This window comes from Astatotilapia calliptera, chromosome 14 (genome assembly GCF_964374335.1).
Source record: "Astatotilapia calliptera chromosome 14, fAstCal68.1, whole genome shotgun sequence".
Lineage (NCBI taxonomy): Eukaryota > Metazoa > Chordata > Actinopteri > Cichliformes > Cichlidae > Astatotilapia > Astatotilapia calliptera.
The window spans coordinates 5,360,468-5,384,507 of NC_137435.1; the positions used below are offsets into that span (position 1 = coordinate 5,360,468).

Below are 24,040 nucleotides of genomic sequence, written 5' to 3' on the forward strand. Positions count from 1 at the left end.
ACGTGGCTGAAACTGCAGCTTTAATCACAGACACGAGAACGTTGTGACAAACATTTTTCCTTCCTGTTACTTAACATCTCAGAACATGCCTTGCTGGCAGGCCCACCATGCACTGCTTTTGCATTTTGCCTCAACATCCTGTTTAAACAGGAAATACATAAAATTAAGTGCACATTGTACCATTTTACTGGGTGTTGAAAAAATGTAGGTAAATGTGCATTTTTAATGGCAATAACTAAACCGGCTGAGAAGCTCTGGAAGCAGAGCGTGAATTTGTACCTCTGAACGACAGACAGCTCTGCGGCTCAGCTGAGAGCGTCCCACAGAGGCCCAGTGTGTCTAATTAAATGTCAAGGGTGTTGTTTTATGACACTGTGTATCCACAGCAAACCCTCACTGGATATTTTCGACAACACGAGGAGCTATTTGGTAAAAATGCATGAAAAATAAAACGAAATGTGTAGAATGAAGGGCTTTTTAAATGCAGGATTTTGTTAATCCATGTTTAGCTGCCCAGACAAGGATCGAACCAATCTTTGCTCAAACCTTTTTTCAGCGGAAGTTTTCAATGAATTTTTTTTCCCCCAGCCTGGGACCAGAAAACCTACTGATAATGTACAGTCATGTGAAAAAGGAAGTTTTCACTTGTCTCTGCACAATCTGGTCAGAGCATTTGAGCATTTGTGTCAACAATTTCACCAGATTCCCAGGAAGCATGTGGAATTGTTAACATCCCTGCAAACTCACCCCAAGGTCAGACTGTGCAATGCCCAACAACTACATCTGAGACTCCACAGGCCCCAGAGTGGGTGGCTTCACAAAGATGTGAGGGACTGCTAATTATACAGAAAACCTTTAAGTTACTGAATCACTTAGTTTTCTTTTCTTTTTTTTAAAGAAACAAGAGTCCTTTGAATACTCTTTTTCACATGATTGTATATTTAACTCCCGTGATTGCAATGACACCATAGAATAATTTGCCAAATTTTAAGGTTATTTGTAATGAAATTCTTGCATTGTCACTTAACTTCTCTCATAAAGTAGCAGGACTTAAGAGGAAGCCTAAACCCTCTGTTTTAATGTGAAATGATCTGATCCTACATTTCCCATCATGCAGCAGTATCTACTCTGGTTCTGTCATAAGCTCTCCAGTTATGACTTTAAAGTCTCCAAGCCCATTTCCAACACACGGACACCGCTGATATGAATTTTGCGTGTACAGAATACCATTTTCCCTCCAGCCTAAAGCCTGAAAAACAAAGCAAATATATAAACAACTAAACTAATCGTATCACCAAACACTTAAGTAACTAGGATTTGGTGCAATGTGCTTTATATTTGGGCCTGCAGGTAAGGGAGTCGTTCAAGGCCAGCAGAACACCACAAAGAACCCAGTGTGGACAACCTGGCTGGTCCCACAAAAACCTCTGTGATGTATTCTGCTCTCACCTTCACTTCCTGTAACATCCAGGTCAGGCTGCTACATACCGAACACCGAGCAGGTGCTCAGATCGCACAAGACCCACGAATATTTTGGTAACATCACCGATGTATGATAATCAATTTATGATAATCAATTTCCCCTTTTCTTAAATACCTGCTTTCATACTTTCAAAGTAAGACCAGAAATAAATCACATGATGAGGGAATTTCCCTCATCTACACGCAGATTTGGGAATTTTACAGATTTACAGATTAAAAGGAAACAACGTATAGTGGAAACTTTTTTCTCCCCTGAGATCGATACATCGGTTTGCGTTTAGATCTTAAATAGCTCAAGCTTTGAGTCACAGCTACAACATCCATAACACGTGGCAACATAACTCCAGAAAACTGCCACCTGCATTTAACCCAGCATTGTTTTTGTGTTTCCCTCCTCACACTAAAGCCACAGACGTCCCCTCAATGGACTGCAGACTTTCTTTGGTTCAGCCTGTTTGCAGTTTACGGTAACGCGTAACACTGCCGAGGCTCCACTGTGCGCAAAAACGCCCTCAGGTGTTTCCTCGCCAAACTTTCTTCACTTTTGTTTGCACTCACCGACAGTGGTGACCAGAGTGTTAGCGAAGAACATGGACGATGCCAGGTCCCAGTTTGAGGTAGCGGAGGCGTTTCTGATGAGGAAGACGCCGTACTTGTTGGCCGCCAGCACTTTGAGCAGAAAGTTTTCGAGGGACGCGGCGCTGACGCAGCTCTGGTTCAGAAACTCCTTCTTCAGAACTTCCATATCATGTCGCAGCTTGTCCTCCATCGGCCGCTCGATGGTGGAGAAAATCAGGGCTCCGAAAAGCAGGTAGATGACATAAAACAATATAAAGCCTACGAGCAACAGCCACGACCTGCCTACTAAAGCCATGTCTTAGGTTTAGTTCTGGAGCTACTCACTCTGTTCCTCTCTTTTCCTCTTTGTGTGAAAACTATTCGGGGGCTGTCCTAATTGAACTTGAACCCCTCCTTGTCACTGCATCCTCCTCCCACAGCAGGAACAGGGGGTGTGTTCAGCTCAGAGTCCGTTGTGCATCCTGGGTCCTGCACGAATCCAGGTGCGTTTATTCGTTTATTAGACTTAAATGATCACATCTTTCCCGTGATACACCCGTCCCTAATTTCAAGAAAAGCCTGAAAAATATTACCACTGTTCTTAAGAATCGCCAGAAAAAAAAAAAATCTCTGTGCTTGTAATAAAAAACGCCTGAAAAGAAAGAAAGAAAAAAAAAGAAAAACTAGAATAATAGCGTCTTTTGGCTTTTGGAATTGAACTCAGGACCTTCTTGCTGTGCGGCGACAGTGCTAACCACCGTGCTGCCTTACTTACGGAACAGTAATACCGTTTTTTCTTGCGTATTACGGCCCAAAGTGTTTTTGCTTTTATTTCGCATGTTTTGGGCTCAGAGGAAGTCCACACCCTTCCACACATTTAGCCCTCCTGTGTCCTCCTCTGAATGTGCCATTCAATATTTTGATAAGCAGAAGAAAAGTCATTCTGGATCCTGATGATGATAAGAAGAAAACACCCTATGAAATCCGCTAAATTCTTCCAGTGTTCATATCTTTGTTCAGTAGTTCTTCATGTAAACTGAGTCTATTCTGCCACGGAGGAATTCTGGTCAGTTTCCATGATATCCATGATCATCCCACTGCCTTTCCACAGCATTTTTAATGCTCACATGGACAAAAGATGTATGATGATTTATTCTTGGACTATATTAGAACTGTTTATCTTGATTTAAAATTCAAAATAATCTTTATTTGTCTTACACTGGGCCTTTGTGTGGCACCTCAGTTCATCCTCTATCTGAAAGGTTGTTTTACTACCTTTACCCCTCCCTTTAAGAAAGTTTTTCGTTTTGCTGCTGATCAACTGCTGCTCACTGAACAACACCTGAACAACAGGTGGGTGGAGCTGTTGTGCTTGAGCTGACCAGGTACTGATGCCATCATAGAGAGCCAGGGAGAGAAAAAACCCCAAAACTGTTTGAAGCATGAGCTTTTGGCTCAAAGGGATTGCTTGTACATTCATTGGTCTTATTTTTCAAAACTTCATGTCTCATCCATCCATCCATCTCTTCTGCTTATTCAATTCAGGGTCACAGGGGGCTGCAGCCTTTCCAAGCTACCATAGTGGGGGACATCCTGGACAGCTCGTGACCATTACAGGTCCCCTTTAATTAAAAGTCCCTTCAGCAGCTACAAGTGTGAGTGTAGTAATTTTATCTCTAAGTACACCATGTTACAAAAACATAATTTGTTCCATTTGTTTATTTGAATCTATAGAAACTGCAAGTTAGTCAATGTTTTGGGAAAAACAAAAGTTCAATTATCTGAAATTCATGTCCTTAAAGGGGAAAAAATCCTGCAAAGACCTGACACAGGCCTGAGAGACACATCTGGCCCTTCGGTTGATCCAGCTGTTCATGAAGCCTCAGCAGAAATGGTCACAGTGTAAGGGAGGCTGTCAAGAAGCCCGTCTTAAGGAAGGGAACAGAGAGAAATATGCCAGATTACACTAGAACTGGACTGAAACTGGTCTTATACCGTGATTAAGCCAAATTTAGTCCTAACCCCACCATCATTAGAGCAGCGTGGAATCATCATGACAGAGAACAAGCTGCAAAGAAGCGCTTTGAATGTCCTTCAAGAAGCCTGGACAGCTATGCATGTCATCTGTACTGTATTTCCCACAAATGTTGGACTTCCCCTTTAACTCAAGTTGGCGGAAACTTAACTGATCTGCCGCTTCATGTGAAGGTCAGATGGGAGTTCCTGGGCTGTTCGGCTCTTACCCAGCGGTTACTAGGTACAACAAAACACTCTCACTGTGCTCTGTTTGCTTCTCCTGGAAGTAATCGCTGGCTTGTCTGTGCTGTTTATGCATAAGGCCAGCTGACTCATGCGGTGTAAACGGTGAGGTCAGGGCAGTCTGCTGCTCATCTGCCTGTTTTCTACCCTGCAGTATAAAGCTCTGTTATGATAGCACAGCGGGCAGGCAGCTGCTCTGACTCAGCAAATAAAGTGCTTAACTCTCTCTGCGCCACTGATCTCGGAAAGAGGTGATGGTGACATGCCACACAGGATAATCTCGCTAATACTGGATTATTTATCACGTTAAAAAGTAAACCAGTCCATGTCTTCAGCTTCTGATAAAATAAAATAGAATTTATTAGGCGATAGTGCTGCTAAAGCTGAAATAAGATATGATCTTCTATAAATATGAAAAAATTCCTTTACGTTGTATTCACAGGCATCTGTATGCAGTGATTTTGTGAATCACTTCAGCCCCTCTCGCAGTCTGCAACATGAATTATTACATGCAAGAACGCAGCTTGATATTTTACACGCTGTTTTCCTCACACAATGTCCCAGTTGGTTATCACAATGTGCACTATTATATGTCCTTGTATTAATAGTCAGGCTGTGATGGTAAACAGCCAACAGGCCAGAAATCTTTTGCCGTGTGACCAGCAGCTTTTTACCAGTTCAGCAGCTGTTATCAAGTTTGTTTTTTTTGAAGCCACATTTAAAACACAGGCCATCAAGTTTAGCAGACGTTTGGCTTGTTTTCTGATGTTCCACACGGTTTTGCATATGTTACAGAAGCAGCATTAAGTGTCATTAATCCTGCAGAAGTTGATGACTGTTCACATATTCAATACCAGGGATTTTATTCTAAAGTAGACATTTACAGATTTTACTTTTCCTGATGATGTAATATTTTCTAAAAATCAACATAATGCAATGTTTTTGCATGACAGAGTCAAAGTGAGACTAATTTTAATTGCTTTGCAGGTAATTAACTGAATTCTGCCCTGTAGACTAATGAAATCTTTGACCTACTGGAGGGTACGTGACAGTAAAAGGCAGATATAACAAAATGCATTAGGCTCTATGTGCAACAAATATTTAATGAAAATCAATTAAATAGATGTTATTAAAAGCCAACATTAAATGGTGCTAGAATAAAAGCAGGGACATTATCATCAGTCCTTCAAACATGGCCTGCAGCTCTGAACTTTTCTCAACACCGCCCAACAGTGGTGACCATCACACGGTGTTTAACTCTCCAGTTCCCAAAATACGACAGATTATGAAACTGTGAGGACAGAGCAGTAAATATTTACAGCTAGTGAGAGGAGATGTGTGTTACGCCCCCTGTCGGTGCAGCTCCTTTGCCTTGAACCATGTGGAGTATCTCCAGAGGTGGAGACATGTTTGAAGCTAAATGTGAAACAGGATGATTGCGGAAAATATCGTGACCTTATTCTCCTCAAACTTCCTCAAGTGAAAGTGTGAAAATGACAGTCTATTAAATGTTTGGTCAGTTTTTAACCAAAGCAGAAAAATTTGTTTCTATTTTGGTTTCACAGTTAATTTTCAGAATTTTCTTGTTTCAGTTTAGTTTACAGCTTCTGTTTGTCAGGCGCACAACAGTTTCTATTCTCGAGAAACATTCGTATCAAAGCCTCTTCAGGTTAAGTTGTCTTGATAAATTATATCAATGGCTTTCACAAAGACGAGACATATTTTCTGTATCTATATATTTCCTGTATAAGTATAAGAAACATGGACCAAAGTTATGGACTTATGAACAAAGTCCCACGCTAATCCATAGAACAATAAAGTAGATATGTGCTAATATATTAATTAGAATAATGTGCAGCAATTTTGGCAAAGAGTAAACCTAAAACATATTTATGTTCATTAATTGTTTGGTCGGATTCCAGAAATCTGAGGATAGGTCATCACCCACTGACAGCTGGTAACCGTGAATCTGATAAGTGGTTAGGAAAAAAGATGGATGGGTTTGAATGTTTTTCATGACAAGCTCAATGAAAAACCTTCATTGACTCCATGAGACGTCAGCTGAATTACGTCAGGTCTGACTTCTTCTTGGTCTGTCTGGAAAATATTTGTTCGTTTCGTAATATTTACAAAGGTTGAGTGAGTGGATTTCAAAATGTTCAAACATGGCCCAGAAGAGCAGACCATGTGATGATTTTATCCGAGTTACTAGTCAGCCAGTGGTTCCCTCTTCATGAAATCAACAGGTCACATAATTCTGCATGTCAGGAGGAAGCATTAGCCAGCACGCAGTATCATTTTATTACATCAGTCAACAAGGTGACAGCTGGATCCTCCTCATTGTGACAGAAAATATCCAATTTTTTCAAGAATTTAAATGTTGTATAAATGGCGCGCACACACACACACACACACACACACACACACACACACACACACACACACACACACACACACACACACACACACACACACACACACACACACACACGACTGATTCTGAATTTCATCACAGATGACAGAGTTAACAATTGAAATACACAACAGAGCGACTTAAAGTTTTCTGAGGTGACACAAATTAGAAACGCGGCGCATGATCGGCATAATGTGAACAATATTCTCATAAAATATCATTTTGACTGGCAGCTAAATTCAAGTTTTGCCCATGAAGTGGACTCGACTACAGAACAGCGCTGAACTAAAACGAATGTACTGAAACATTCGGCAGACAAGAAGCGAGACAGAAAGACAAAGAAAGAAAAAGGTGGAACATCACATGCTTTTGTTGAGTCCACTTCAGTGTGTTTGAGAAACAAGACAAACATTTCCTCCTGAAATCACTTCCGTAACCTCGTAAACATTGGCACTTTCTCTGTTGGCACTAACTGGAAGACAAACTTGTTTCTCTGAGGAACCAGAACAAAGTTGAGACCTGTTCCTGTCACTGGCTTTTCAGTAGCAAATACACAATGAAAGCACATGCATCAAAATGTCAAATGTAAACAAAATTAAAACAAAAAGTCTTGATCTTTCTTTAGTACTCATTATTATATCTGCTCTAGGCTTTTGAAAAAAATAACAATGCTCAACTTTGATCTTCTGTGTGATGACACGACTAGACAAAAGGTTTTTCTGTTACTTCTACTGAACGTGTGCATGAATCCAGGTGATGGTGACATCTGTAGAGGTGCTACAGACAGGAAAACTGAGGAGGAGTGAAGCTGTTACAAAGGGTCAGGCCACCACATTAATGGAGCTACAGAACAAAAACAAGCATCGTGTCATCGAGTCTTCTTCTCTAATTAAACCCAGAGATCTTTTCCGGGAGGAAGACTGGAACTTTATGCTACTTTCATAAAACGTGGCTGGAAATATAACTACAAATCTAGTTTTCTGGATAGTTCCCATTTACCTGACTTGGCACTCAATAATACAGACATGTATGCCTCCATCACAATCGCTTATTAGTCCAATTTGAAATAGCTGAAAAGTACAGATGCTTGGGTAATTTAAAATGTCATGTTGACACAGTTTGTCTTGTACCTGTTCTGCTCATTCAAAATTCACACTGGCCATTGATGCAGCCGCCCAGCTCATACTCCGTCTGAAAGCTGTATTAGAGCCTCTCCTGATTGGTTTGAACACAGGTAGGCGGGGCTTTAGTGCTCACAGCCACACCTGTGTGACTGAAATGATATGTAGGAAAAAAGTAGAAAAAAAAGTGTGTTTGGAGTAGTCTGACGTCAGAGCTTTAGGCTCAATATTTGAACCCATGTTTAACACGAGCATCCATCAATGTAAGAGTATATACATGACAGGAAATAAGGAGAAGCCTTAAAGGCCCCTTGCATGAAGTAAAGCTGTGTCTTCATGAGTTATAAATGGCTTGAAACTTAACCAATAACCCCAGATGTTTTTCCCCTTTCAGCCTGACATATTCTATGAATATGCTTACAGTATACAGCATATAGTATATGAAGAATGCCATTTTTTCAGAACTGGGATTTTCCTACTTAATAAAAAAATCTATTTCAAATTTAAACTGTAGTGTAGTGCAATATTATTTTGTTTGACTGTTAGATCAGCAACACTGGAGGCAATAACTTTTTGCCCCAATTACACTCTTCCATATCTGCACGACAAAAAACGAGAGACTGCAAATGAAAGCTAAACAACCGGCATGTCAGAGTTCCAAAATCATGAATAACAGGGCCGCCAATGTGTGTAAAACGTTGTCTTATATACCCCAAAAGGTTGATTCTGTTCATCTGGACGTAGCGATTTCAGTGGGAGAAACGTTTCGTCACTCATCAAAGTGACTTCTTCTGCCTTAAATATTTATTTTTATTATTTAAGTTCACCCCATGTGAGTTTTATCTCCTTTATATTTATTCTACCCTTGAGACAAAAAGCAGTGGTACTTCAGATCTATTTCTGTTTATGGAGGAAAAAATTAGAGTGCCTTTAAGGTGGCGGCGTGTACCTTGTAACGGGTCACAATGCTCCAAAGAATCTCAGTAGATAAGGTGGAGACTTAATGGGTGGTAGTGGTGATAGTGAACAAGGTGATGAACACGTGATATAAAAAAAACCACTCCCCCAGTATACATCAGCAGGTGGTGGAGGAGACACCAGCTCTCCTCACTGTCTCAGGCTTAAATAACCAGGAAGTGTGCAAAGAGTCAGCAGGTCGATGAGTGCTTGACTTGCAGTTTAACATGCTGTGAATCCGGAGCCTCGGGAAACATGTTAAAACCTGGAGTCCTTCATTGTGAATGCTGACAGCCAAACCAGAGCTGAGGTCCACAGAGTTACTCCATGATGTTCCTGTTGTAGTCATAGGACAGCCGTCGCTTAGCAGCGGCATGTTGAGCATGCTGATTGGCTGAGGGGAGGCCAGGGGAGAGGCGGCAGTTTGCTGTCGAGGAAGCAGGTCTGCTTTCCTGCAAAGATGAAAACTAAAATCAGCAACACAGCTGACTACAGCGTAGTTTATCAACTAGCCAGAGAGAAGGTTACAACAAATATGAACAAATGATAAAATCAAATCCATAATTATAGAATTATTGACTTGTCGTAGGCTCAAAGCCCACAGTGCCATTAGCTCTGATTAGGATGACACAGCAGATGTGAGCGTGGTTTCCCTGCGGATCTTACAATGAAGACCAATTATCAGAACTGTGAGGTGTGAGCCCAGACGAGGAGGGGGAGCACTGACAACCTTGTAGAAAAAAAACACCTCACACTCCCCTCTCTCTTTCAGGACGCCTGATCTGTAAATAAACTGAGATTTCTAATGTGAGAGTTGAACTGGACTCTGCCTCCTTATAACAAAACTTCCATTTGGATCTGCAAACGCACACATAAACACACAAATCTGGAAAACATCAACATCACCGGATCGTACCCAGAATTCTGCTGGTGCAAGTGTCCTCAGCTATGCTGCCACCTGCTACTTTTCCCTTTGTTATCTTGAATCTATTGTTTGAGTCTGTCCTTTTTCCTTGTCAGATTGTCCCTCATGGCCGTGCATCTCCTTGTTCTGTGTCTCCTTGAAGTTTGCTAGTATTTGAATTCTTTGCTCTTGCTTTAGGTTTTGTATTAATATGAATATTCAGTTTTAAAACTGTTTTTTTTTACGTTCATTCCTGTTTCCAGTTGTTCTGAGTTTGCGTCCACAACCTGCTTGTCACATAGCCATCATATAACACACGATATGTGAGCAAGGGAAGTTATCTGAAAAATATGGAAAAAGACATTCCTGTGCCAAACAGAGCCATCTATCAGGAAAATCTAGGTAACGCTAACAAGGGAGCCGAAGAGACAGCAAACATCCCCTCTGACAGAAACGTGGCCTACTTCAAAAGAGCACTCGATCTGAACCAGAGGCAGCGAGACTGCTGAAGGTACTGCGTTAGGTCCAGATGCTGCAAAAGTGCCTGCAATCAAAAGACATACTGACAACATTTCAGACTATTTTCTGCAGAAATAAACAAAATAAAAGTTCACCTTCAAATTTTGGCTTGCACTAAACACCCGACAGCTGAAACACCACCCTACTTCATCCTGTCCTCCACTGTTGTCGCCTGCGTAAACAATATCACTTTGACCTTCAGTGAACATTTGATTTGTGCATGCTTTATCATTGCTGCACAGCCAGTACGACACATGTAAACATCTATTGTCTGATAAACTGTAGGCCCCCATGTCAGCGCTGCACGTTTGCACATCTGGATATAACCCAGATTTCAAATATACTACCTCAAGTCCCGTCTCTTTTCAGCCGAGGGCATCTTTAACCTTAAACAGCAACACTTTGCTTCTCCTTTTTTTGGTCATTCCTTCCAATTACCTTAAATCTCCACACCTCTTTTGTTTGTTTTCTCAATGTGTCTAACAATATTCCTCTATTATAGCCCATCCCGGTGGTAATTTCTTGTAGCTTGTATCAATAACCTTGGCTATTTTGTTAATCTGCAGAGGTTTTAGCTTTTGTAGTTCCTAGCTTAGCATAATTTTATCGTACCAGTCTCAATTTGATTTTTTTTTAAATCAGTTACCTTTCTTTAAAAATTCAAAACATCATAAACGTTATCACATAGAACTATTCTCAGTCTTCTATCTTTATGTCTGAATTGTTAATTAGAAAGGTTACTGAAGACTTTATAATTTAATAATTGCTCGATTAGAAAATAACACCCCAGTCAAATGATAATGAAAACCAAAAAGTGGTATTTTCACACCACATTCAGTAGCAAAGTAACTAAACAGCAATAACTTATATTTGAATTTATGTAGAGTGAAAGATGCAGCATTGTGGAAAAATTAACGACAAAAACTATAATTGAGTAAAATAAGACCTTTGTGATGAGATGATTTATCTGCTGCTGCAAATTGGCCCTCTGCTGTAACCCAGTTTAAAATATAACGAAGCAGGGACAAGTGAAAAAAGAAGCATAGATAAAATGATCATTAAATTCACATTTCATGCACTGTGATAATGTTGATTGCTGCTTCTGGCCTGTAGCAAGCAGTCACACAGTGGACGGGTAAACCCCACACTTGCATATTTTGAAGGTGCCTTGTAGCTTTCTGATGTGACTCGGTTCAGCAGCGCGCCCGGGGCTGTTCGTGTACTGAGCGTTCTGCATAAAACAGCAGTCGCATCATTTGAATGAGGCTGCAGGTTTCAAGGCTATCGGTCAAACAGCACTATCAGTTCGTGTTACATGTTAAGGCTGTGTTGACGAATTCAATTTAACAACCGCGAAGCTTCACAAATTGAAAGTGAACACTAAGTGCTCTGTGCTAATTCCCCTGCAGCAAATTATGAGTAAAGAGATGGAACATTTGCTGTAAAATTAGATTTCTTAAGTGTTTTCTATCAGATTGTGAACACTGAAACATGTCCGCAGCGAGCGATTAAGACGCACTCGTCTCCAAAGCTGCTGGGCTCGCATTTCCATGTGCATGGTGTCGGTCTTTACTCACAGTGTGCGGCTGCTCCAGGTGTAAAGTCTTCAGCAGCAGGTTACGAGACACGCCGTTGGCTCTCTTATATCTCTGGCCGATCATTTTGTTCAAGTCATGGAAACTGTCCAACAGCCTAAAGGTTCAAAGACACAGACACACGATTTCATGCACAAGAAGAACATTTGTTTTAAATGATTGCTTTTCAAAGATTCAAGATCAAGATTCTGTATAGGAGTCAAAAGCTCAGGGGTCACAAGCCTGGATAAAGAGGAGGGTATGTGGTGTAAAACTTCTACACAATCCAATATGGATGCAATCTGCTGTGGCGAACCTTTGGGATAGAAGTACGTTTCTTTCTCTGTCCTATGTGACAGTGTGGTCAGCATGGTCATCTTTGTTTGTGACCACAGAAGGTGGTTTTACGACCACTAGAATAGTTCCCAGGTTTTTTCAAGGGTAGCTGCACAGGCAGAGAGCACCCTCACCAACCCAGTCATTTTGTTCTGTAAGCATATCTGAAATTCAAGGGTTGCTCCTATTAGGCTGTCCAGGGGTACAAATTCTAACAGTTCCTTGAAATGTAGTTGCACTTCACACAGTCACCACTAGGTGGCCACATTTTCTTTCAACTTGTCAACGTATAGTGTTTTATCTCGTAAAACCACCGACACCATAAAAGAACATCAAATTATGCATTTTGTGTTCATTCCTGTTTGACTCGAGTAAAATGACACAAATGATTTAGAGAAATTCAGTGTTGGAGGGACAAGGAGGTAATTTTGTGAATAATTCCATTAAAAAAGGACTTGTATGTATAATGATATTTTTTTTTAAATGAACCCCATACAGATTGTTTAAAATGAAAGTTTCCCTGAATGATAGTTTTTGGTAATTGTTACAAGTATTTTCTTTAAAAACAAGTATGAATATTTAAGAAAAAGAGTCAACATTATGTAAGGAAAACACAGTATTTCTGTTAAAATGGTGAATTTATGGAATAGTTTTATGAAGAAGAAAAAGTTCAATATTTATGAGAAAGATCTAAAAAGATCTTGTTGTTCTCTTTTATCAAATCAATTTGGAGTTTGGTGAAGGATGACAATCTGTCAAAATACAATCATAAAAATTTGCAGGAGTAAAACTGAGTCTGATGATTTTGGGGGTCTGATCCATTCAGTACAGAGTACTTATGCAACAATATAGAAATCAAAACAGAATTTATGACTGGTTTCATTAGCCCTGAATCACAGCCTACTTTATCATCCTTCTAGACACTAGTGGGAAACATCCCATCTAATCTCTTCTGCTTATCCTTGTGGGAAATGGTGGGAAACACACGTTACTAAATTAAACTTGTGCTGTCTTTGGTGAAAGCTGAAACTAATGATTGAAACCAGGAAAGTGTTTACTGATGGCATGGATAAAGAGAGCTGAAGAATGTACATTGAAGGTACTTGTGCACCGACTTCACTCAGGTTCTTAGGTTTATTCCCATCCATCTTTTATCTAGAGTCATCGCTACACATGATGGCCTTCGTCAGCACGGTTCACCTACCCCTGGTCGTGGCTTGCTCCGCCTCTGAGGAGCTGGCTCAGTGTGGGAACAGTACTGAGGTCACAGGAGTCACTTGAGGATGAACCAGTAAATGAGGGGAAGGCTTCAGCAAAGACAGCCGCCTGCAGTAAATACAGAGAGAGCTCATCAAATACAGCTTGAGAGCTCAGCACACCGCAAGAAAACAGTCAAAACACAAGCATCAAAAACACATTTGCAGCATTTAGGAAAAAAATATGCATTTATGGTTCATTACATGAAAAGTTAATACTTTATTTTCATAAAGGTCTCCTTGTGGCACCACAGGCACATGAACCAACTTATTTAAAAACAGCCAGTCTCCTCTCACTCTGCTTCACTGCAGTTTTGGGCAGGGCTCATTTTTCATCTGCATCTTTGCACTGTGCTTAATGTCCACTGGGAGACTCTCCCCGCAGTGCTGACTTCTTATTTTTAAATTTTATTTTTAAGGAGAAAAAAAAAAAGAAGCTGGGGTAATGTGAGTTATAACGCTGGAGAAAATACTGATTAATTTTTACTCATAAAACTTAGTCACTCCTCCTGCAGGGTTACATCAGGGTGAGCCGTGTTTCCATGGTAATGGCACAGCCAACTGAGAAAAAGGGGGAAATTTTAGGTACAGACATATACACTTTCAACTGGATAAAAATTAGTGACCCACACAGATAACACTAAAATCACCCCATCTCTCACCAAAAAACAAATCCTGCATGAACAGAGATTTGGACGTGAAACTAAACTCCTTCTCTAAGTTATAGCCAAGATACAATACACACACGAAGGTTTTTGTACATTTCACACAGGGCCAGCTATATCTACCAGACACTAAGAATAGCAGATGGAGCAAATAATGCATAGATTTAAACTTGAATAATTCTTTTCTACTGCATGATCCACAGGGGACTGAGTAACTACACAAATAACTCCCTGAATCCACCGAGCATCCCTGATCGATGGTACAGGAAGTGCAAACAGAGGTTAGAGTCACAGAGACAAACCACGCAAGACAGAAATTCAATGCTGTGACACAAATGAACCAATCCTGAGGAGTTTGTGGACTCAGTGAAGTGGATGTAATGGCCACTTTAGCTCTTACTGAACAAACAGAACCGTTTTTATAGCAGTTACTGATGGACAACTGTACCAGGTTCTGATTGGCTGAGAGTCTGTCTCTCCTCTCCTCCACAGCACTGGCTGGCCACCACTGCTCCACAACGTCTCCACCTTCATCTGATGAATCCTGAGGGAAGGCTGTCCAGGTGTCGCCTGACTGGTGGAACGAGCTGTCCGTCTTGCCTGGCGTCCAGAGGGTCGACTCACTGGTGATAACATGCTTCCCAAGTGCTGTTATCAAACACACACACAGGCACATGCACATTAAGTCTTAGTACATACAGGGAGTGCAGAATTATTAGGCAAATGAGTATTTTGTCCACATCATCCTCTTCGTGCATGTTGTCTTACTCCAAGCTGTATAGGCTCGAAAGCCTACTACCAATTAAGCATATTAGGTGATGCGTATCTCTGTAATGAGAAGGGGTGTGGTCTAATGACATCAACACCCTATATCAGGTGAGCATAATTATTAGGCAACGTCCTTTCCTTTGGCAAAATGGGTCAAAAGAAGGACTTGACAGGCTCAGAAAAGTCAAAAATAGTGAGATATCTTGCAGAGGGATGCAGCAGTCTCAAAATTGCAAAGCTTCTGAAGCGTGATCATCGAACAATCAAGCGTTTCATTCAAAATAGTCAACAGGGTCGCAAGAAGCGTGTGGAAAAACCAAGGCACAAAATAACTGCCCATGAACTGAGAAAAGTCAAGCGTGCAGCTGCCAAGATGCCACTTGCCACCAGTTTGGCCATATTTCAGAGCTGCAACATCACTGGAGTGCCCAAAAGCACAAGGTGTGCAATACTCAGAGACATGGCCAAGGTAAGAAAGGCTGAAAGACGACCACCACTGAACAAGACACACAAGCTGAAACGTCAAGACTGGGCCAAGAAATATCTCACGACTGATTTTTCTAAGGTTTTATGGACTGATGAAATGAGAGTGAGTCTTGATGGGCCAGATGGATGGGCCCGTGGCTGGATTGGTAAAGGGCAGAGAGCTCCAGTCCGACTCAGACGCCAGCAAGGTGGAGGTGGAGTACTGGTTTGGGCTGGTATCATCAAAGATGAGCTTGTGGGGCCTTTTCGGGTTGAGGATGGAGTCAAGCTCAACTCCCAGTCCTACTGCCAGTTTCTGGAAGACACCTTCTTCAAGCAGTGGTACAGGAAGAAGTCTGCATCCTTCAAGAAAAACATGATCTTCATGCAGGACAATGCTCCATCACACGCGTCCAAGTACTCCACAGCGTGGCTGGCAAGAAAGGGTATAAAAGAAGAAAAACTAATGACATGGCCACCTTGTTCACCTGATCTGAACCCCATTGAGAACCTGTGGTCCATCATCAAATGTGAGATTTACAAGGAGGGAAAACAGTACACCTCTCTGAACAGTGTCTGGGAGGCTGTGGTTGCTGCTGCACGCAATGTTGATGGTGAACAGATCAAAACACTGACAGAATCCATGGATGGCAGGCTTTTGAGTGTCCTTGCAAAGAAAGGTGGCTATATTGGTCGCTGATTTGTTTTTGTTTAGTTTTTGAATGTCAGAAATGTATATTTGTGAATGTGGAGATGTTATATTGGTTTCACTGGTAAAAATAAATAATTGAAATGGGTATATATTTGTTTTTTGTTAAGTTGCCTAATAATTATGCACAGTAATAGTCACCTGCACACACAGATATCCCCCTAAAGTAGCTAAAACTAAAAACAAACTAAAAACTACTTCCAAAAACATTCAGCTTTGATATTAATGAGTTTTCTGGGTTCATTGAGAACATGGTTGTCTTTCAATAATAAAATTATTCCTCGAAAATACAACTTGCCTAATAATTCTGCACTCCCTGTAGTATGTGCTTTCGATGCTCTTAAAGGACAATAATGGGCATTAACCCTGTATTATAATACAGCAACAGCAGCATTGGTGCTAAAGGTGACAATAATTACTAGGACGGCTTCCAAACGGGGCCAGTTTATCCAAATGAATGAAGAATCCCAATAACTGTTTTGTACAAATGTCCACAATCGTTTTTAAATGCTGGAAAATTAAATTAAATTCTACAGACCCTACAACACATCCAACTAATAATTTAAGAAATCTCTGTCTGATCTTTGCATATCTTCACTAACTGTTTATTCAGTCTACTTAAACCTTGACAAGTTTCTAAGATGCTTTAGATGGTTTCAATTCATGGAGTCTTACTGTTGCAGACTAAGCCGTTCCTGTCGTCCTCACGTGCTCTGTGCAGATGGATGCAGCTAACCTATAAAATAGACCTGATGCTTTTTAAAGGGAGGTACAGTATTTTTCATGCGACACCTGGAACAGACTTTAGTCTTCTGTGACCAAGAACTGGAAAAGCAGTTCAGAAGATGGATGGACAGACAATATGTGCATCCAAAATACTGTTGACCAGTCCTGTCCTGTCCAGTGCTGCCCCTCCCTTCCACTGGAGGGTTCTTCCTGTTAAAAGGGAGTTTTTCCTTCCCACTGTTTCCCAGTTCTTGTTAATAGGAGGTCGTCTGATTGATGGGGAGTTCCTTTTTCCACCGAATGTAACATCCAAAGCAAACTTTGTTTTTCTTGCATGTGATGCATTTAGGGGACACCTGTAAATCTTGGTTACGGAGGCACCATGCTAATATTTTAAATTATTATTAGATGTGCCAGAATTAAAACCCACAGTTTTAGTAGCTCTTCAGCTTTCTATTTGTCAGCAGCACAGCAAGACAACTTGCATTTATTATTCTGTTAATCACCTTGTCGTATCATTGTGTTGTCTATGGCTGTGACTGCTTCCTGCTGTTGCTTAAAAAGTTGCCTGCTGTACCAGACTCTGCGGGACTCTTTGAGTTTGTATGTTGGACTTTAATCTCACCGCGACATCTCACTGCGTGGAAACATTTCAGCGAATATTTGTATCTCTCTTCGATCCCTGCTGCTTTGACACATCTACACGTCGCTCTCCATTGCTCGGTGTATTTATCCGACGATGTATCTATCAGACACTTGTCTGTGAGACTGTTTCCTTTTCACCCGTTGCCCAATAACCTGAGGCTAACAGGAGAGCTCACTGGCCTGTTTGCTTCCTCCCCCTCTCTTAGCTCGACTCTGAATGATTAATACCGTGTAGTGAGACGGGGAGATCAGTTAGGAATCCAGGTCAGGACAAACTACAGTCTTATTTCCACTGTGCTGGTAAGTGATGCCTACCAAGGCAAGAAAGAACTCTGCATATTTATCACAAGATTAAAAGTACTACTGGTCAACAACTTATTTACGTCATCTAAGTTACAGCATGTGTTTTAGCTGTATGATTATCAGGCTGCCTTACTTTAACTCTTTACCCCCATTTCAGGCCTGTTTACAGAACAAATTGACTAAGTTTGCATCACATGTTAGTGAGGGTGGTCGCTGCCTTTGCAGGTACCCTTCAAACGGCATCTTTATTGATATACACTGAGGGATCAAATGTATCATTATGGAGGAATGAGTTAAAACAATCTGTTCCGGAACACACTTCCAATCAAATGTTTTTCCATGTTTTTTCTGCCTCTCACTACTTTTATTTCAAGCTATTTTTTTCAACCTTGTTGTTATATTCAGTGTAGATTTATAATATGTATTTTCCCAGATTTCACACAGGCACAGCCAGACCTCTGTTTGCAAATGCTATGAAAGGTGTTTGTTACACTCATTCTTGTCTGTTGAAGTTTCTGTCTCCATCTTAGTACTGTAGCTATTTATTAAAAGACTTTTGGGTCATGGTGAACTACTTCACTTTATCCACTGTGTGAAACAAGTAGATTTATCTCCTCCTCCTTTTAAGCCAGCATTTTCCTGATTGGCTGGCCCTCATTGAGATGCTTAAACAGAATGTGGGTGGGGCTTCAGTGCCTGAGATTGCCTTATTAGGGATGCCCATCATAAGTGACATCATACAGAGCCACAGATAGAAAAAAACAACTTCAGCCATGTTTAATATGAACATTTGCTACTGTAACTCACATGTTTATTGAAAGCCCATTTTAATTACTAATAATTAAAACCAAAATAAACTAAAAGGCCAGATAAGTGTGAAAATATGCATAAGTAATGTGGGTGAAGCAAGCCTTTAGGTTTTATAGCTGGTCCTTTAATTTTTGCCCTTTTACATACATCAGTCCCTCTGATGATAAATGTTGACTGATAAGCCATCAGCAACATGTTAAAATAAACAGAAATACTTTTCAGTAGAACAGACTGAGACATAATTATGCACCAACCTCAGCACAGCCTCATTTAGCCCCCCTGTGGAAACTGGGCTTAACATGATTTAGGTGATTAGCTAAACGGAGCAGAATGAGGGATCATTACGACTGATTAACACCGGCTGTGAGAGAAAAACAACGAGGCGCAAGGAGTAAAAGATCTGACATACCTGCGCGTGTCTGCTTCAAGAGTGTAGCAGATAAGAGCCATCATACTGTCAGACTACTAATTAAATTCATTTATTTATGATTCAGGTACTAGCACTGCTTTATTTTGTTCATCATACAGTTCTTTAAAAAATCCAATAAAAATATTTTCTTCTCAATTACCTTCTTGCACTGAATGATGGTGTCCAATATTTTTTAATTCCGCGTACCCAGGAAGCTTTGAGATGGGTTTGTTAGCAGGATTAGTCGAAAAGAATCAGGTAGATTTGTAGGAAAAGTTGTACCAAAGATAAGGAAGGGCCCAACTGCTTTTTGGAGTTGATCTCAGTCCAGTGTTTTTATTTTATTTTTTTGAATGGATCTTTTGAGGGCGACAATATTAAAAACCTGCAAAATATCTTGATGTTCTCTATAAAACACTAACTTAGATCCAGATAATTAGATCTCAATTCTTGAGGAGGGAGTTAACAAACAGTAAAAATTAAGTCTGCAGTATTTAAATAGTACATAGTAATGCAGTTTAAGTAAGGACTTCCAGCTGCTTTATCCCCGCAAACACATCTTCATAAAATAGAAACTATAACAGCAGCAGGATTTTGGAAAGATAAAAGTAAATACCCACTTGTGCATAACTACTTGTGCGCTTCTTGAAAACAGATTGTGTACACTTGCATTCCTCAAAGTGTACAAAAGGTTAAAAATGCACTAATTCTCTGAGGGAGTCGTTGCCATTCACTCTTTGTTTCCCCAACACAACACAAAGAGTGTTAAAGAGTCTAAATCTGCACATTTCTGACTTTTTTCTGAAAATCTCTGAAGCCTTTCTGTGTCAGCCTTGTTGTCCAGGACCAACAGATCCAAGCCTACAGCACACAGAAAGGCAAATTTACCAAAGATCCCAAAGGAGTGAAAGAGATACTAAAATGAGAGGAAAGCCTGGCTCGTAAACACAGAAAGGGACAGAGAATGAACAACCACGAGACTCACCAACACTCTCTCTGCTCCCACAAGGCACTGAGGCAGACATGGTGAACTCCTCGCTCCAGGCTGGCTCTCCCTCCGCCTGCATGAACACTCCAAACTCATCTTCCTCCTCCTCCTTCCTCCCTTCGTCAGTGGCCACGGTGGAGCCACTCTCCACCTCACCCTGCTCCTCCAGCTCTCTTCTCTTCCCTTCTTGGCCTCCTTCTCTGTCTCCTGCTGTTGCACTGACTGCCTCCTCCTCCTCCTCCCTCTCCTGACAGGGCAGGCCGGTTGCCATGGATCCCAGGGTGGGCAGGGAAGGGGCAGGATTAGCCTGGGAGAGCGCAGGGGAGGTGGGGAGATTGGTGCAGGCAGTGTTAGTGATGTTAGTCTCTCCACTTGGTTCAACAGGGGCATTGCTTGTTTGTGCACAGGTGTATCCATCCTCCTCCTCCCACTTCCTGTGTTCATCTTCAACCTCCTGTAACCTCCAGTCTTCCTCTGAAGCACGGTTTATCTCTGTCCCTTCATAACTATCTTTGAGTGTGACTTCTCCTTTACATTCATCCGACTTCCGAATTTCCCCAGGTCCGTCTCCATGTTCAGGATTGAGGCTCTCTTCTAAATTTCCTTCTTCTGACTCCAGCTCATCTTTCGTCCCACATTTGCTGCTCTTGTCTGCCACAATCCTCTCGCCTGACTCAGAGATGGAATGATCTCCATCTGTGAGGGGTGAAGGTAACACTTCCTCCTCATTTTTAAACACAGATTGAGGTTTATTATGCAATACCTCATTCACAGTGGTTTTCTCATTGGCCTGTTCTTCTACCTCAGAGTTTTCTTCCTCTTGCTCATACCCCTCAACATGATTCTCCTGCTCAGCCTGAACCCAACAAGTTTCACGGTCAGCACTGCAGACACTGCCCTCTATGGGTGCGGCTGACTTGTTAAAAGTGAGGGAGACTGCAGTGCTGCTGGAGGCAGGCGTAAAGACTGCACACCAGCTGGAGAATTCATCAAGAGCCTCGCTGATGTTCTCCTTTTCATCTTTAACATCTGCACACTCAGCCCTTTTCTCTGATTCTTCACCTGCTTCATCGAGATCAGAAAATCCATTTACATTAGCCCCTTCTTCTTCTTCACGGGGACATTCACTTGGTTTTCTCTCAGTAACACTGTTCTTATGTCTTAAATTATCAGTCAACCCAGAATGTTCATGGGTGACGATATTTCCTTCAGTGTATCTGTCCCCTTGTTCCTCTGAATAGCCATCCTTGCTCTGAGAAGCTTGTGTCTTCTGCCCCTCGCTGCTCTCAGTTTCTCTTGTTTCTCCCACATCGCAGCTGTCGTGGGAGTCACTGTAAGAACGGGTAGATTCTAGGTCAGGGTTTAGTTCAGTCAAAACAGAGCTGGAAGACTCTAACTTGCCGAGGCCTCCCTTATCCTCCTCTTCATTCTTTTGCCTTTCCTTCCTCATTCCCGTCACCTCACTGTTCAGCCTGTTTGGGATGCCTCCCTCGTGTCCATCCTGGCTTTTCCTCCTCTGTGCTCTCCTTCCACACTGGACGCAGGATTTAGGAGAAACGCTGTGGCTGCATCTGGCTCGCCGGCTGTCCTGCTGTGGGGTGGGAAACTGTTTACAGTCCAGGCCTCCTTTGTCTTGCTCTTCCTGCCTTTCTTCCACAGCGATTTCACCAGCAGGAACTTCCCTGCTCCTCTGCTGCCTCTCTCTGCTCACGCCTGTTTTCTCCCGGCACGCTGCATTGTCAGACTTCCTCCATCTCCGCCCCGATCGCACCCTAACCTGGTTTGCTCCAGTCTGTGCCGGTGGAGTTGGCCCAGCTGGAGTGTCTCTGCGTCCTCCTCCTACTCCAGTCTTTCCTCTCAGCCATCCTCCGACCACACTGGATGCTGCACTGGTTGTCACTCCAGAGTTGGGCTTAGCTGCTGAATACAAACAGCTTCCTTTCTCAGTCCGGAGGAACAAACACTGAGTCTGAGTCTTCCCGCTGCCCTCTGAGGTCTTCAGAGTGGCAACTGTTACCAAAGCTCCGATTCCAGCCTGCCTACTGTCCACCCCGAGCGGAAGCCCATATCCCATGCGACTCCACTCGCCACTCAGGCAAACATCTGCAGGCCTGGGGCAGGACGCTGAACTTCCTCGACCTGCAGGAGGAGCTGTGGGTGCTTGTCCTCCCAGCAGATTAGCAGTCTTGTGGCGATTCCTGGAACACAGGGCCCAGGCTCGGAGACCCCGAATGAGCGGCAGATCGGCCAGTCCCAGCTCCAGTCGGCTGGGGAAGGGCAGAGAGGCTCTGGAGCATTTCTGGAGCATCTCCCGGCTAGAGCCTGACATGCTCAGGCACGGGTAGTTGTTGTTGTTATTCTGCTGGAGCATAGTGCTTGTTGTGGGCCTCATCTATGTTTTATTGGTTGGTTTTTGCTTATCCTTTATTAAAATGCAGCCTGTCGGCTCAAGTTCAATTCTCATTTGTGAGAGGGAGCGCTGCCACAATCAAGAATCTATTCTTGATTCACAGCCTGACAGCTCAAAGGTAAAAAGATCATCATTTATAAAAACATCACTGGGCACTATGAAACAGCTAAAACAAATTTCTCACTGATTAATTCTGACAGTGGTACCGAAGACGATGTTTCCTAACATGGCCGGAGGGAGATGAATCTCCTTGTAATCTCATATTTTAGCAGATTATTCTGACTGCATCTGAAGACAGAATCAGTTGTTTTTCTGACGGGCGACCTGCCACTGTTTGCATCTATAACTCCTCAACTTAGAAAGTCTCCTGATGAAGAAGAGAAACATGCAGGTGTGATGTCCAGCTGTCAGTGCTGATGAGAGCAAGGGAAATGAGAAGTTTGTTTTCTTCCAGGCTGACGCTCAGTGACGCTGTCTCCAGAGCTTCGCCGCCCTCCCCGTTCACTGTCCTCTCCTCACTGAGGACTGACTCAGCTGTCACAGAGCACCCTGCAGGGGAATGGGTAAAATAAATAAAACAAACATGGAAATTAAAGACTCATAGTGCAGACTTATTATAAGGTAGTGTGATATGATTAAAGAGCAAGGATCCCGCCAAGAGGAGGCCCAATCCAGCAAATAAATAAAAAGCTTAAATATTAAAATTATTTAATGCTGACTTCACTTTGGTTTGGCTCAATGGGTTGCAGCTGTAAGTCAGTGTGGGAGGTGTGAGTCTGTCAGAGGTCATGCATTTGAATCCAAAGTGACTTCTTTTCCCACTACTCCGACCCAAACAGGCTCTTTTATATATATGAAAATGGGAACTGACACCATTTGCATTGTGGTGAGAATTAGATTAGTTGTTGCATCAGCCACACACAATCATCCAGTAGACTAAAAACGAAACACAGGTGGCCATAAACCCATAAATCCACTTCTCCTGCCCACACAGCTTAAAGGATTTACCCGAAGAGCATCAATAACCCGCCACATAAGCGACGAAAATAGGTTTGAGCCACGTATGTCATACTTAGCCTACTCCTATCAGCACCACTGTGATGAAGATGAGCCACGTCAAACCACACAGTGTACCAGCACTACCTGTGTTCCCAGCCAGCATGTCCTGAGAGGGATGCCCACAGCCGAGTGCTCATTGTTTCTTACCTTTTTCGAAGCCCCGGGGTCTCAGGTCCAGGCTCTGGATTAAGTGTCCTTTACTTAATGCCCCTCTGCTTCCTTATTGTTTACAGACGAAGCCTATTCCCCCTCCTCTCGGGCTCTGGAGCATCCTAAAGTGGAATCAGCGCCGCCTCATCTTTCTACTCGGCCTGCACCACAAACGTTACAAATCGCTCGAACATCCATTCAGTCCTGTCCCATCGTTTAAATCAGAGCACAGCCTCTTTTTTTTCGCTCTCTCCTCCCGACTCGTTCAGCCATTGCGCATCATCTCATCCGCCGCGGCTCGGCATCGTGCGCCGCCGCATCTTACCGCAGTAGCCTCCGGTGTGCACAGCGAGCAGGATGACGAAGAGCTAATTTGACTTACAGCCCACTCACTGATAGGAGGCGTGATTCGTGCCACACAGAGCAGGGAGAGGTGAGGCGAGCGGAAGTGTATGGAGGGTTCGTGATGCCACACTTAGGGAGAAAGAACACACTGGTCTAAAATAGAACAAACAGAATCTATTTGTTTGCTACTGGGAGCTTCAGACCTAGAT

General features: G+C 42.3%; 2 protein-coding genes and 1 long non-coding RNA gene across 5 annotated transcripts in view; 1 reads left to right on the top strand and 2 right to left on the bottom strand.

Moving 5' to 3' along the window:
* kcnk6 (potassium channel, subfamily K, member 6) overlaps positions 1-3,060 on the bottom strand; it is a 16,279-nt gene extending 13,219 nt beyond the window's left edge. Inside the window, exon 1 of one of the 2 annotated variants that reach the window (XM_026191943.2) lies at positions 2,041-3,032. In XM_026191943.2, the coding sequence (XP_026047728.1) occupies positions 2,041-2,356 (316 nt within the window). In that variant the 5' untranslated portion in view covers positions 2,357-3,032. Of the gene's footprint in view, positions 1-2,040 lie in introns of both variants that reach the window. The other variant, XM_026191944.2, reaches the window with a different exon arrangement.
* LOC113035993 (uncharacterized) lies at positions 2,476-6,790 on the top strand. The gene is made up of 3 exons (XR_003274412.2): positions 2,476-2,543; positions 3,586-3,695; positions 3,843-6,790. It is a non-coding gene; the product is annotated as an uncharacterized LOC113035993 (long non-coding RNA).
* Positions 6,577-23,863, bottom strand: LOC113035988 (uncharacterized). 2 transcript variants are annotated; one of them, XM_026191941.2, is made up of 6 exons: positions 23,484-23,854; positions 19,865-22,826; positions 14,493-14,692; positions 13,328-13,449; positions 11,791-11,905; positions 6,577-9,242 (listed from the first exon to the last, which is right to left on the bottom strand). In XM_026191941.2, the coding sequence occupies exons 2-6, from the start codon at positions 22,257-22,259 to the stop codon at positions 9,111-9,113; spliced, it is 2,964 nt and encodes a 987-aa protein (XP_026047726.2). In that variant the 5' UTR covers positions 22,260-22,826; positions 23,484-23,854; the 3' UTR covers positions 6,577-9,110. The 2 variants fall into 2 exon arrangements, with proteins under 2 accessions (XP_026047726.2, XP_026047727.2); XM_026191942.2 differs by lacking the exons at positions 6,577-9,242; positions 11,791-11,905; positions 13,328-13,449; positions 14,493-14,692 and adding an exon at positions 18,423-19,740 and having other exon boundaries at positions 23,484-23,863.
* Between the last annotated feature and the right edge of the window lie 177 nt (positions 23,864-24,040).